The sequence below is a fragment of the Mesoplodon mirus genome (assembly GCF_964341445.2).
Source record: "Mesoplodon mirus genome assembly, chromosome: 10".
NCBI lineage: Eukaryota > Metazoa > Chordata > Mammalia > Artiodactyla > Ziphiidae > Mesoplodon > Mesoplodon mirus.
In genome coordinates, this window is record NC_138986.1 from 38,536,799 (window position 1) to 38,550,066 (window position 13,268).

The 13,268-nt window shown below is 35.2% G+C and overlaps 1 protein-coding gene across 1 annotated transcript in view; it reads left to right on the forward strand.

Moving 5' to 3' along the window:
- Window positions 1–4,117, forward strand: part of TRDN (triadin) — a gene marked incomplete at both ends in the record, with an annotated part of 300,072 nt that extends 295,955 nt beyond the window's left edge. Inside the window, 2 exon segments of the mRNA XM_082633775.1 lie at window positions 1,148–1,186; window positions 3,978–4,117. Of these exon segments, the coding sequence (XP_082489901.1) occupies window positions 1,148–1,186; window positions 3,978–4,117 (179 nt within the window).
- Window positions 4,118–13,268: the final 9,151 nt, after the last annotated feature.

Sequence of the window (13,268 nt, forward strand, 5' to 3'; positions counted from 1 at the left end):
TGATAGATATTTGCTGTTCTACTTCGAGACTTGCCTGTGGACAATAAGAGTTTGCCTAAGAGGTGTTCTTGTCATCAAAATATAAGTTTTGTGGCAGTGGAATTAATTAACAGTGTGGAAAATAGCACTTTGAGAAAAGACACAAGAGAATAGTTTTCTGATTCTTATGAAATGATTTACACTCGTCTTAAGATATTTTTGAATACTAAAATTTTTAGATTTTTTAAAAAATTGAATTATTAAGAACTATAATTTTAATATATTTTTTTATTTCTAGACCATAACTTCTCAAACAATTTTATACACAAATCATTTGGAAATCTTGTTAAAATGAAATAAGTTGAGGTTGGGGACCAAGAACTGTGTTTATATCAGTTTTCCAAGTGATGCTGAAACTACTGGCACATGGATCACACTTTGAGAAGGAAGTTTTTTGAACTCATTTAGAATTTGATGAAATCTAAAACCTGCTTTAGATGAAACACACACACACACACTCATATCTTAACATTTCATAGTTTTACAGAAAACTCTCAAAAGTTCGTCTGTGGACACCAGTTAAGAATTTCTAACCTGGGAAAGAGGGTTCAAATGGATAGTGTCAAATTATCCTTTGTTAGATATACACATGGTACATACCACTCAAGCAAAAGAGTCCTTGAATCACATGAGAAAAGGAAAGGATACAGAATACTAGCCTGCTGCTATTCTTTCAGGACAAGGATGATCATTAAAACTTATGTCTCTCACAAATTTAAAATTATTTTGACTAAAATGTTTGTTTCATAGCCAGATTCCATCCTTACCATATTATAACTCTGAGCATCAGAAACCTCTTCTGAGAAAGGAATGGGTGTCAGCTAGCCCTCCATTAACATCAGGACCAGTTTCTATCTGAACAATTGCCTGTAACATTTCCCATTCTTTTCTTTCATTGCCTCCTCTTCTACTCCTGGATCTTACCTACTAAATTTTGTAGTTAAAGGCTGAACAGAATCTGAATAAGAACATAGAGTATATTCTAAGGAGGGCAAGTAGCTCCTGTTTCTTTCATACTGTGCATTTTTTGACATTTTTCAGTTCCCTACGTATTTGTATAATAGCTGTGAATGTACAAGTTATTTACTTTCATATTTTTGTATCCTAGAAGAAGCTGAAGATGTGTCTTCCACAAAGAAGCAAAGAAGTAAGTTTTTTTTAAAAAAAGATTAAAACTACTGAGGCATTCTGTAGATGGTATATATAAATTGATACTTTAGACTCCCTTAAGAAGACCAGTATTAGAAGAAAAAGATTTTTAGCACAGACATGAAGAATAACATTAAAGTAGTTCTCTTATATTTCAAAGAGAAGTTCTGCATTTTTTTCGTCAGGCAAGTGGCACATATTTGGAGGAATTACAAAGTAATGATGGAAGTGGCACTTATTGCAAACCATTCTACACAGCTCTGATCCTGAGCACTCCAACCGAATCTGTGCTTAAATGCGTGCTACTGTCTACTTTATAAAAAGACAGCTGAAGTGATATGCTGAAATTTTTTATATCAAAAAGAAAAAAATGTAGGAATAGGTCTCAGCAATTCAGTTGCTTAGAAACTCATTCTAAGAATGAAAGTTCTTTTGGATTGTTCTCGATATATGTCAGGCTCTTAATATTCGATCTTTGGGATCGTTGATTTTAGAATGCAATCAATATTCATATGCAGTTACAAAATTCTATGTCCAAGATTCTCATTATTTCAGTACTTCTAAATTAGATATTTTTCTTCAGATGGTAAAGCAATACGTCTTGAATTCACATATGCATAAAAGTCATTGCTGGACAGACTAAAGGAAGCAATTTTTAAAATAGGTGTAACCTAAGTTTGCTTCACATAATGCTTTTAAAGTAAAGAATAGACATTTATCTGAGGAAATGATGTCAATAATGTTCTCTGGGTTTTACAATATTTCTTAGATGTATTTCTGAAGGAAATTACAAAAATGCCCTCTATAATAGAAAATGCCTCCTGTTCTGTATTAATACTTGAATTATTGAACAAATGTTAAGTGCCTACTATGTTCTAAGCACCATTTAGATGCTGGAGCTTCTACAACAGATAAGAGGGAAACTCATTATAACCCTTCATATAATCAGGTTGTGTGGAATATAAAGAAATAAGCAGTTTTAATACTTTCAGATATGGTTGCAAAATCCATAAAGTCAATCTGGGCATGTTTCTGATTTATATAGTAATGCTTTCCCAATTGTTAACCTACACATAACAAATTGTGGCTTTATCACATAACACTCAAAATCTCTTATTTCATAAATAAATATTAAAACATAATGAGATAGGTGGATTATATTAATGTCAGTTTCCTGGTTGTGATATTATAGTATAGTTTTGCAAAGATGTTAACCATTGGGGAAAACTAGGTGAAGGATACGCGGGCTCTCTCTGCATTATTTCTTACAACTGTATGAGACTCTACAATGATCTCAAAGTAAAAGGTTTAATTAAAAAGAAGTAAATAAATAAAATAATTCCATTATTTTAGTAAAAAAGTACCAAGGTATCAAGTACTTTAAGTTCATTTGGGGATTTACTTGTAGCAAAACAATATTTTCTATTTTCATCTTACCATGAAGCAGTTCTATAGTTTGATATTCATGAGCCTTTTATATAAGATCTGGAATAGGCAGCTATGATGATATTTTCACTAATAACTATTTGACATCAATAAAATAAATGTCAGAACTGTGCCTATGGCTCAGAAGGTTCATCTGGAAAGTAGCCTGTTGCTGATGGACTCTTCCCCGTTTAGTACTGGTGCTGTCGTTTACTGCCATCCTTCTGTGTAACCGTCCAACCCCCAGTGGGGAGAGGGGTTGTGTTCCTGCCTCTGTCTGAGGCTAGAACAAAATAGAAAACAATTCTGGATGAGATAGAGTGGAAAGGAGAAGAACTAAACTCAAGATTTCTCCAAACTGTTTTCATCACTGAAAATCCAATGATTAAAGTCAGCTGACATCATGGATGATGAAATCAGAATAATCCCTTGTTGCTTCCCTTGACTTCTTTCTACCCACACTTTGCTTTATTCTACTTCTTAAGCCCTTAGGCTCACATGGATTTGGCCAGCACGCCCCTCACCCCCATATCCCACATACTGCTAGCTGCAATTGTCATTCTCTTTCCTGGCCATGTGCAAGAAGTCTGTGGTTGGTTGACAGAATGCAAATGGATACAATGGACCACACTGAAGAGTCAGTAAGGGTCCATCATGGTGAGGAGGGGCTAAACTCACCATCTCTTAACAAAACTGCTACCTGGGAGCCTCGGCTCACTGGGCCCAGAGCTCATGCTGTATCCAATGCGCACACTGCCTCACTGGGCTTTAACTCCTTTCCTGTGTTGTTTTCTACTCTGACAACAGAGCTGCTACCTGGAGGCACTGCCCTAAAGAGTAACTGTGCCACCTAAGGAGAGTGCTTGCCTCCAGAGTAAGTGCAAGTGGAAAACCTCAAGACTTTACAAATCACAAGGCTCTCTGTGGTGTTATTAACACACACACACACACACACACACACACACGAGTTGGTTACTTTGCATATTGATAAGCTCATGTTTTGAAACCTGTTACTACATAACAGTTTTTCCAAATACTGTGCACATCCTAGATTCCTATAAACTAAACACTTTGACTTTCTATGCCAGGCTTTTTTAATTATCATTTTAATAATGGCTTATTATGTGCCAGGAAGGATTTCAAGTTTTTCACATATATGAACTTATTTAATTTCCACAATATTTCTGTGAGGTTTTTGTTGTTGTCTTGATTTTACATGTGCGGAACTTGCTGGTTGTTGCCAAGCCTATCTGGCTGGAGAACCCATGTCCATATGTATTGTATTAGATGGCCTCACAGTGTTTTACCTCTGTTCCTAATCACATTCTACTTGTTTTAATAAATCATCATCCTCTATTCTTTAGGCCCCATCAGCTTCTTCCAATGTGTCTACTTGGATGGATACAATGGCTATGGATTTCAATTTCCTGTCACTCCTGCACACCGCCCTGGAGAGAGCTCTGGCCAACCAAATTCTCCAGAACAGAAGCAACAAGGACAATAAGACACATATACACAGCCCTTACAAGTGCTTTAAGGCTTTGAAAATAGGATCTTCTGTTTGTCCAGAGTGGCACGTGCAATTGAAATCATATAGTCGAGGGAATTTCTCTGAAAATATTTTACTCTTCTGCCTGGTGTAGAAAGAAAGAGTGAGCAAAGGGATTGAATGATAAGTAGACAAGTTGGAGGGTCTGGCGCTCAAGAATCTGTCATTTGTTTGTTGCTGGGTGTGGGTACTTATAGTTTTCTATTTCCACTCACTGTAGGGTTGTTCACAAATTAAGTTAAATTTTACTTAATAATGGTCTTTTAAACATAATTGACACAATGACAAAATGAAATTCCTGGCTTCAGTTATTTACTTTTAAGTGAAAACACGGGCTATGCTTTACGTTTAAAGGGTAGAGGAGCTTATACAAAAGCTGCTCTTTTGCATCATGTAGGTATCTAAACTCAATTTGCCCAGTAAGCTGATGTTTAATAGTTTTTTTTTTATCGTCTTTATTGGAGGATAATTGCTTTACAATGGTGTGTTAGTTTCTGCTTTATAACAAAGTGAATCAGCTATACATATACATATATCCCATATCTCCTCCCGCTTGTGTCTCCCTCCCACCCTCCCTATCCCACCCCTCTAGGTGGTCACAAAGCACCAGGCTGATCTCCCTGTGCTATGCGGCGGCTTCCCACTAGCTATCTATTTTACATTTGGTAGTGTATATATGTCCATGCCACTCTCTCACTTCATCCCAGCTTACCCTGCCCCCTCCCCGTGTCCTCAAGTCCATTCTCTACATCTGCATCTTTATTCCTGTCCTGCCACTAGGTTCTTCAGAACCATTTTTTAAAGATGTTTAATAGTTTGATTTGATTTCTGTCTATCTCTATTTTAGTTGTGACTATGCTCTAAAAATGAGTAACAGTTGCACCAAAGAATGCTTTAAGTTCCTCATGGTGCTCTTTTAGAGCTCAAAATATCTCTGATCTTAGACATGATAAGATGGAGTAGAAATGTTTGATGAATCTTATCTCTAAGATTTGTCTTGAATTACTATTAGGACGTTCACTCCAGTGGAAATACACCATCCAATTAGGCAAGTCTGGTGAATCATTTGTTTAAGTATAAGCAAATGAGATGTAGAATTGTCAGATTTCTCCAGACTGTGCCCTAATGAAAATGTCACCTGGGTGAAATTTTAGATCAATCACTAAATTCGGGTGACAGATACAAGAGTATTTCCATTTCACTTTAATAGGATCATTCTATGGAGTTAAACAGGTTTTATTTCTCAAAACAGAAAAATATGAATGTTATTAGAGGTGAAGGAATACGTTTTAACCATAAGTGCTTCATGAGATGTCTTACTTATTTTTTACGTAATTGGTTACCAGTGTCAATGAAATGAATGACAATCTTTCACTTATTTTGATGATGTATCACTGGGAGTAACTACTATAGTTTTGCCATCCTTTTGTCTCCCAGTGATATAAACACTTGTGTTTTTTACCACATTTTTCTATCAACTCTAAAAGTCATGCCAGAGAATTCCCTGGTGGTCCAGTGGTTACGACTCTGTACTTCCACTGCAGGGGGGAAGCGTTCCATCCCTGGTCGGGGAACTATGATCCCACATGCTGTGTGGTGTGGCCAAAATAATTAAATAAATAAAAGTAGAAGTCATGCCACTGTGACCTTCATCATGTTTACAGTTGCAATTCAACTTATGACACATTAACTCAGGAAATAAATTGAGTTATTCTTTCTGGCTTTATAATTATCTTCAGCAAAGTCTGAAGTAACCAGAGCCGACACTAGCCAAGTCATTTATTTTCAAGGACTTTAACTAAGTTCTTTAGGTCCAAGATGTAGAACTGTTTTACTAGAATATCATTAGGGTAGGGCATCAGTAACATGTTTATTAATAATGAATTTTCAGTGACTTTTGTGAAAAGTTGATCTTGGCCACAGGCTGGTGGACCTAACTTACACCACAAAAGCCAATGGTACAATGAACCAAGATTAATGACACTCTTTTTGTGGGGTGCCTAGAAGTGTGTAACTTCAGTACTGACCAGATGGTACCATCTTGTAAAGCCTCTTCATGTAATAATGAAAACTTGTGGAAAGGACAGTGGATGAAGCTTATTGCTCAACTGCTGCCCCAGCTTGTTCAATTTAATGACTAAAGGAATAGAGAGCAAATATGACAGTTTTCTCAGTTTCATAGAGAAGAATGGTTTCATTCTTTTCCTTCAGTGACTGTTGAGCATTTACTCTTTCTAGGGCACTGTGTTAGGCACTGGACTATACAAGAAAAATATCAGAGATAAATTCTTTTCCCAGCGCTATCCTGACACAGTATGTGGCCTTGGAAAATTTGCTAAACATACTGCACTTGTTTCCCTGTGTGTAAAATAGGGATTTCAGGACAAACAACCTTATACCTCACAGATGTACTGTGGAGACTGACAAAATATCTTAATATAGATATGACATTAAAAAAATTTCTGAAATAATACTTTAGGATGTGGCACTACTTTTCCCTCTGAGTGCATTTCTATATTATTTTATTGTTTTTTTCACGCTCATTATGAAAACTATTTGATAAAAAAATAAAATATGACAATTTCTTGTAATTAGAATTAGGCGAATGAATTATGATGTTAATGATATTAATAATATTTGTTAAGGTTTATCTGCTTTAAGTTACAATGATAAGAGCACATGAAAAATATTAACTAAACTCATCTGTACGTACGAGTCCATCAAATAAAGTATTTCTAGTCCTTTCATGTTTGTGCTTTACATTTTAAAAGGAAAAGATAAATGGTTGGTTAAAAGTCATTGTCTTTAGCAGTTCACCTATAATTCATGTCATATTGGTCATGAATATGTAAGTAGTTAATAACTGTTTCAGTTCTTCATTTTGTCTAATTGGTATGAGCTACCCATCCCAACTCTTTACTCTGCCCCACACTTTACCTCTTATTAATAAAGGAAGGTCTATAGAAAATAACTACCTAAGGTTTTAAATTTACGTTTAGTTTTCATAAAGCCTGATAATGGGGCAAGGCTTTTTCGAAATAATTCCCATGAAAAGTGCTGGTATATTGTTTCCTTCTGGTACATCCCTGTCAAAACTCCTCATGGAAATATTGTGGAAACTAAAACTGTATATTGAGGGACTCATATTATTTCTTTGAGTTACTTTACTGGAAAAATCAGAGAGAATAGCCAATATTATTGCTGATTGAAAACTCAGAGACAATCTAGCCCAATTGGCAATACAGAAAAAAAACCTAGTCCCTATAGAAATGCATAAATTTGCCCAGTCACCAACTGCATCAAAGCCAGGCCTAGAACATTAGTCTGCTAGCTCCCAAATGCCTTTAACTTTGTCCTCAGGGTGCTATTACAAATCTTGGCTACTTTATCCAGCATCTCAAAATTTATTTTTAAATTATAAACAGTGTTAGAAATGCAATCCTGTGTGCAAAGACTTGCTTTTTTCTACATGAGAGCCTAAAAGGACCTTAAGAGTTTCATTCATTTGCTTTAGAGATAAAGAAACTGAATCTCAAAGATGTTAGGTGAAGTGCCAAAGGGATTGCTAGCTAGTAACAGAACTAGATTGAGAACTGGAATCTTCTGTTTTCTAATCTGCTGCATATAAACCAGCCGGTGTGACTCCATATACGTCTCCACCTTCATCAACTTCTTATGTAATTTACACACTCATTAAGATGTGGAAACAGCACAATTTTCCAGGAACAGGCTTTCAGACAACACTCTTTGTCCTATTCCTTTCAGGCCAATACTGCTGCTACCCTGTACCTGTTCCCCTTCAATAATCATATATGTCCATAAAACATTTAGAAATTCCTGTGGATGCTTCCCTGTGTGTATAAAAACCTTTTTATTTTTCCACACAGTTTAACTGTAAAAATGTCAAAAGTCACTGAAAGACTCCAAATAAAAAGAAAACAACTCTCTTTAAATTAATCTCAATGCATCCAAAGATGCAGGTTAACAAAATAAGTAAGAAAAACAGATTCTAACAAAAACACATTTAGACTCTAAAGGAAAGCTCAAAATAAATGATGAATTAGTGCATATTAATAATTAGAGTCATACAAATTTCAGAAGAAGTACACGTTAATAAAGTGGTAATAGCAAAAAAAAATTATTGGTTTCTCACACAGCCATGTTCAGTTCCATGCCATGTGCCCTCTTCAAGATCATCAATTTCTGAGTCAGTTCTCCATGTTGAAATTTTAGCAAGAACTAACTGCTTTCATTAGGTCATTAGGGTATTTTACTTTTTTCCCCACTACATCCAAAGCTCTCTTAAATAAGTTAATAAGAGGTTGGGATCCCTCTGAGCAGGAGGGGTCCCTCAGGATCTCTCTGAGTTTCCAGGTCAGATGTGTTTTCAGAACAAGTCTGCTGTGATAGAGAGCCCTGTGGCCTAAGGGTCCTCAAACTTGATGTCAGATTCTAATTCTAGAGTAACTCTGGTCATTCATCTCCTCTGTTCCTCAGTTCTTCATCTCGAAATGAAAACAAATGTTCCTGCCACACAAGGTCATTCATCTTTGGTGAGGAAAGTTACAGGAAAGTACCTTGGAAAGTAATATTGTTAAGACCTTTCAAACTCCTTCTGGTTTTGTTATTAAATGGTCCAGCTATGCTCTGAACTGGAGACCTAGCATTGCTAAGTGTCATGAGCTAAAGCAGCAAATGAAAGCCAGACTGGCATGAGCCAAACACAAAAAAAATGGGAACATCACCACTGGCAAAAAAATGTTTGCTTTAAAAAAATTCACTGTTTTGTGTTCTCTTCATGGAGCTGCTATAAATCAGTGACAGCAGAATATCCTTCAAACCATTGAATCAGAACCCACGGAGCTTGTAAGATATCTGTGAAAAGGTAGTGCTCTGAATGTAAAGCTGAGACAGAACACCAATTGACTCTTGTACCCTAGACACTGCCACAGAATTGAACATTTGTTAGAACGTCTGAAGGTGTTTCAGCAATGTAAGTTAGTGAAGGCAGTGTCAAAATAAATACTACTGCATCTTAAAACAATTAACATATGTCTTGGCTTAAAGAAGAACTCTCTCTCTCCCTCTCATATTCAGAATTCAATGGCAAATCATTTGTATATCTGTATATATTTGATGCCATCATGGACAGAGTTGGGATGATCTGAAAGGAAAGTACATTCTTTAAAAAAGAGGTACTATTTTATAGAAAAGACAAGACAGCTGTGAATTCCAGCAATTTTGAGGGGCAAATGTAGCAAACAATTCAATTTTTTCATCTTTGGAACATCTACTCATGAAAAAATATTTTTAAAATTGGGAATACATTAATGTTGCTCAAAGTCAAAATGGTATTAAAGGTATACATCGAAAGTATCATCTCACCCCATCCCTGTTGCTTCAGTTTCCCATCCAGTCCTTTAATTCCCACAGCTAATCACATTGACAGATTCTTGTTTATTCATCCTATGAAAATACAAAGGTAAACTAATGCATGTTCTCATTTTGATACTTCTCTTACACAAACAGTACCTATCATAAACATTGTTCTGTACCTTCCTTTCTTCATCTAATGTATCTTCAATTATTTGTTTATGTCAGTATATACAGAGCTTCCTTATTAATGTAGACAGATATAGATAGATGTATTTTATGCACACATCTTGAGTGGAGAGCTGGAGGCATCTATGAAACCACCACTCAGGTCAAGATATAGAACCTTAACAGTGCCGCAGAAGCCTCATTCATATCTCATCAAGTTAATATCCCCTGGATAACCACTATTCTGACTTTATCATCAAAGAAATATCTTGACTGTTTTGACCTTCATATAAATGAAATCATAAATTATTCATCTTTATATCGTTTCTATTCTATGTAATTATCATTACACAGGTTAGACTCATTCATATTGTTATTGTTTACATTCTAAAGAAGCAGTTTATTCATTTTCATTGTTTTATAGTATTCATGTATGTATATACCAAAGAATTTATTTATACATTCTGTTGTGGGTGGGTATTTGGACATCTCCAGTTTCTGTCCAGTGTAATAGCACTGCTATAAATATTCTTGTTAGTTTCTTATATTGCATACATATGTACATGGGTCGGGGGGCGGTTATAGCTCAGAGGTGAATTGCTGACTTATAGAGTATGTGAATGTTCATTTTTAGTATATAATTCCAAACAGTTTTCTAACTGGTTGTAACAGTTTGCACTCCAACAACAGAGTACGAAATTTCCAGCTGCCTCAATCCTTGCTTATACTTGCTATTGTCATTTTGTTCATTTTAACTTCTAGTGGGTATGTAGTCATACGTCATCACTCTTGTAAATTGGATTTCCCTGATGACCAATGATGTTGAGAACTTTTAATATATTTATCGATCATTTGGAAATCCTCTTTTATATAAAACTTGCTTAAATTTTGTGGACTTTTGTTAAGTAGATTTTTGTCTTTTTTTTTTTTTTAAAGGAATACCTTTGGCTTCACATAGATCTAGTTTTGAGTTTTCACATTTTCTTTGTTTCCACGTTTTGCTGAAGATACAAGATTTTGGACCTTTTTAGTTTGTTCATTTATTTTGTTCTTGTAGTTGTTCCATGTATTTTCCACGAAGTGTCAAGATTTGGAACTCAGCGTACATCATGTTTCTATTAGAACCAGAATAACATTCATTTAAAGAAAATAAAATTATTTTTGAAACTAGAAAACAAATTGAATGAAATTGACAGTTCCAAATGTCAGTACTCTATTGCTAATGCCAGTATAGTGTTAAGTTTTTTGATGACTGAAATATAATGCACAGACTTTTATAATTAATAATCATTTGCTTCTTTTCAAGTTAAGTTTCATTTGGTGTGGATGAGGAAATTAAGCAAACTTTTTTGAGAGATGAAGAAATTTTAATTTGTAACTGTTACTTTCTTTAATTCTGAGGATGGTTAGGCAAAGATTTTCCAATGGGTCATTTTGAATAACAAAAGTCTGGTGCCTACATTTCAGATATCTGGAAATAATGCCCACTTTTAATCTCATTATGAGTCATATAAAAATATTTTAAAGAAATCAAAAGGTCATGATTCACATCATTAACACCCTCAGCTTTAAAACTGCACCTTTGATGTAAAGCAGTCTTTAGTTCTGCTTAGTTCAAAGTGATCTTTGCTTGAAATTGATAAATCCCATTCACATTTCATTTTATTCAGTTCCATTAGAGATTGTAACTAACCCCTTGTCTAGTGAGGGAAGAACTTATCACATGTATGCCTAAAATGACTTAGCTAGACCACTTACCTCTGCTAAAGCTGCTCAAAATGAAAGGGCTGAAAATGACTTAAATCCATGTTGTTAATATCCATCTTACTGAAATTTGCTATTATAAATCCAATTACAAAGTATTTTTTTCATCTGTTGAGTGGGAATTGGTAAATGTTATTTGTCTCATTGGTTATTTCCTATTACTTTCTGCTACAACATTATGCTAAAACAGAATAAAAATAAAGCATATTTAGTGTGATCATTGCTTAGAGCACATTTTGAGAAATAATATAGAAATCGTGCTTTACATTTCGTGTAAAATGGGCAAAAATAGCACATTTTATATAAAATGGAATGTCTACAGTAGAAAATGGGACCACAACATAGTTACATCTTCTGAAATTTAATTTCAGTGGTACCACCTTTAGTCAAGTAATGAGCAGCCTTTTGAAATAGAGAAAATAATTTTGAAACAGAGTGAAAGATTTTTATTCTTTGATTACCAGGCCAATTTTTTCGTACGTAAAGACACTTTTCACGTATCTAAGAGGGTAAAACTCAAGCCAGATTAAAATAATCACAATATTTCCATAGTAGATTAATAATATAATATATTAGTAATTAAATTAATAATCAAAAGAATCAAGATACTAGCTGATACTTAATGAGGAGATTGTTTTGTAAATGAAACATCAACTTGATAATGACAGGAACAAGAAACTTTGTCTTTCAGAAATGATTGGTTACCTTAAATTTTTAAAAAATGAATGTTTAAGAAACTTGCTTATTACGCATTTCTTTTTTTATAAATATTTATTTGTTTGGTTGTGCTGGGTCTTAGTTGCGGCAGGCGGGCTCCTTATTTGTGGCTCCAGGGCTCTTTAGTTGTGGCTCACCAGCTCCTTAGTTGTGGCATGTGAACTCTTAGTTGCACCATGCATGTGGGATCTAGTTCCCTGACCAGGGATCGAACCTGGGCCCCCTGCATTGGGAGCTTGAACTGTTAGCCACTGTGCCACCAGGAAAGTCCCTGTATTTCTTACTTATAAAATAATATTGATTTGAAAAACAATAAAGTAGTTATGAATAGCTTTAAATGCCTAGAGAAAAATATTGTGAGTATAGAAACTTTGAGTTTGAAGAGATAAACCAGTAATTTGACAAACAGGATAAAGCTCAGAATAGTTTATTGATTTGCCTAAGACAAGCTTGTTCCAAGCAGAACTGAAATGTGATTTTTTTTTTTTTTTTTTTTTTTTTTTTTTTTTTTTTGCGGTACGCGGGCCTCTCACAGTTGTGGCCTCTCCCGTTGCGGAGCACAGGCTCTGGACGCACAGGCTCAGCGGCCATGGCTCACGGGCCCAGCCGCTCCACGGCATGTGGGATCTTCCCGGACCGGGGCATGAACCCGTGTCCCCTGCATCGGCAGGCAGACTCTAAACCACTGTGCCACCAGGGAAGCCCTAGCCTGGTCTTTTATTTCATTTGGAGTGGTGATGTTGGCTGTATTCCTGCCATCTCCATTATTAGAGTGAAAGATTCTTCAGGGCTGATCTGTGTCTAGTTCACTTTTTACCTTATATTTCTATACACATAATATGCACTCAATAAAGTTTTCTTGAATGAGAACTTGACTGAGTCATTCATTCCAAACATAGAAAAAACATTTTTACACAAAGAAGCTGGGCTGGATGCTGTCCTTTAGTCATATTAGCTATAGGAAGGCAGACATATTAGGGTATATTAGGATATATTAGAGACAGGACATAAATCAGATTCAAATTTGATTTTTAAAAATAATATCTGACATTAAAAATATAATAGGATTAAACACATGTAAATA